This window comes from Caretta caretta, chromosome 14 (genome assembly GCF_965140235.1).
Source record: "Caretta caretta isolate rCarCar2 chromosome 14, rCarCar1.hap1, whole genome shotgun sequence".
NCBI classification, from domain to species: Eukaryota; Metazoa; Chordata; order Testudines; family Cheloniidae; genus Caretta; species Caretta caretta.
In genome coordinates, this window is record NC_134219.1 from 37,904,175 (window position 1) to 37,906,764 (window position 2,590).

Consider the following 2,590-nt stretch of genomic DNA (forward strand, 5'->3'; position numbering starts at 1 on the left):
AAGTCCCCAGACTTCAGTCTTGATTTCTCTGAGAGATAGTCCTTCAGCAAAGTAACAGGCACCTTTCTCAGGTAAGAGTGCTGCCATGAACAAAGAGCGATAGACGGCTATTGAGCAAGTCCAGACTTCTGCAGTCACCATGTCAATATTTACCCAGATAGCAAAACACAGAGTTTATGATCTGATGCTGTCATATCCCGCGCTGTCACACCAGCAAACCGAAACCCAAAAGCCATCATACCCCAAAGCAAAGTTTTGACCCCAAAAAAGGAGAAGAACCAGAGACTCCATGAAGTCCACTGGGTACTTTCTAATGGCTACTAATTTTATGTGGAAGGTACTCAGATAACATGGTGAGGGGTGGCAGTATAAAAGCATGAGATAGATAGATTTTCATCTTACTTATACAGGTATAAACCAAGAAGAACTCCACTGACTTAAAGAAAAGGAGTACTTGTGGCACCTGAGAGACTAACCAATTTATTTGAGCATGAGCTTTCGTGAGCTACAGCTCACTTCATCGGATGCATACCGTGGAAACTGCAGCAGATATTATATACACACAGAGATCATGAAACAATACCTCCTCCCACCCCACTGTCCTGCTGGTAATAGCTTATCTAAAGTGATCATCAAGTTGGGCCATTTCCAGCACAAATCCAGGTTTTCTCACCCTCCACCCTCCTACACACAAACTCACTCTCCTGCTACAGCTGTTTTTTAATGTTTTTTTACAGCTGTAGCAGGAGAGTGAGTTTGTGTGTAGGAGGGTGGAGGGTGAGAAAACCTGGATTTGTGCTGGAAATGGCCCAACTTGATGATCACTTTAGATAAGCTATTACCAGCAGGACAGTGGGGTGGGAGGAGGTATTGTTTCATGATCTCTGTGTGTATATAATATCTGCTGCAGTTTCCACGGTATGCATCCGATGAAGTGAGCTGTAGCTCACGAAAGCTCATGCTCAAATAAATTGGTTAGTCTCTAAGGTGCCACAAGTACTCCTTTTCTTTTTGCGAATACAGACTAACACGGCATTTACTCTGAAACCTGTCCACTGACTTAGTGGAGTTAGTGTGGACTTACCACTATACATACAGCATTCTGCATAAAAAAAAATCACACACCATATTTTTATGGGGACAATAATGTCATCAGTTCATTGTATTTGGAAAAAAAAAACACAGATAAAACCATGTTCATCAGAGAAACACAGACATTTTATTCTTGTTGAATAACCTCCACCCAGTCAGTTTCCTCAGGGAAGCTTTGATTTCCTTGTTCCTTATGCTGTAGATGATCGGATTCATCACTGGAGGCAGCACGGAATAGAGAACAGCCACCACGAGATCCAGAGCTGACGGAGAGCTGGAGATGGGTTTCATGTAGGCAAAGACACCAGTAGAAACAAACATGGAAATTACGATGAGGTGAGGAAGGCATGTGGAGAAGGTTTTATGTCGGCCCTGCTCAGAGGGGATTCTCAATACCATGGTCAAGATCTGAACATATGTCACAATTATAAAAACAAAGCAACTTACGGTTAAACACACACCAAATCCAATAACCCCAACTTCACTGAGGTACGAGTTAGAGCAGGCGAGCTTGAGTAGCTGGGGGATTTCACAGAAGAACTGATCCACCATGTTGCCTCCACAGAAGGTTATCGAAAACGTGTTCCCGGTATGCAATGAAGCAAAGAGAATTACACTGATCCAGACACTGGCTGCCATTTGGACACAAGCTCTCCTGTTCATTATAGTCTCATAGTGCAGTGGTTTGCAGATGGCGACATATCGATCGTACGCCATGATGGTGAGTAAGACAAAGTCGGCTTCAGCAAAGAAGATGAGGAAAAAGACTTGGGCGACACATCCAGAATAGGAAATGGACCTGGTGTTCATAAGGGAATTGGCCATAGATTTGGGGATGGTGACAGAGATGGAGCCGAGGTCTAGGATGGACAAACTCATCAGGAAGAAGTACATGGGGATGTGAAGGTGGTGGTCAAGAGCTATGGCTATGATGATGAGAAGGTTCCCTGTCAGGGCTGCCAGGTAAAGCACTAGAAACACCATGAAGTGCAAAATCTGCAGCTCTCGAACATCAGAGAATCCCAGGAGAAGGAACTCGGTCACGGTGGTTTGGTTGGACATTTTCTTTCCTAGTTCATTGTGTGATGGCTGTGGAGGGAAGGACAAGAGCAATGGTCAGGGTTATAGTGAGAGAGGGAATGACTCTGATTCCTCTCTCCATGATTTCTCATGATGTGAATGTCAAAGGGGCACAGCACTTGTCACTTCCATTGACTGGAGTAGTGAGGGCTCCTCACCGCTCACAAACAGAGCACTACTCTGGTGCGTTATCACAGGAGTGTAAATTGGCATCGCTCCCTTAAAGTCACTGGAGCTGGGTCAGTTTTACACCATCTGAGGATCTGGGCCAAGATGTGGCTTGATCAAATGCAGGATGAAAGATGGAACAAAGTACAACCCAAATCCAACAATCTGAGCCAAAATTATGCCCCTATTGCTACAGACAGCAGGCTCACAACTTGGCCAACTCAACTAAAATACTGAAATGCCAGCACAG

The 2,590-nt window shown here is 44.5% G+C and overlaps 1 protein-coding gene across 1 annotated transcript; it reads right to left on the reverse strand.

The window, feature by feature from the left end:
- Positions 1-1,200: 1,200 nt before the first annotated feature.
- LOC142068933 (olfactory receptor 14A16-like) lies at positions 1,201-2,154 on the reverse strand. Its single transcript, XM_075119046.1, has one exon. It carries the CDS (start codon positions 2,152-2,154, stop codon positions 1,201-1,203), a length of 954 nt encoding a protein of 317 aa, XP_074975147.1.
- Positions 2,155-2,590: the final 436 nt, after the last annotated feature.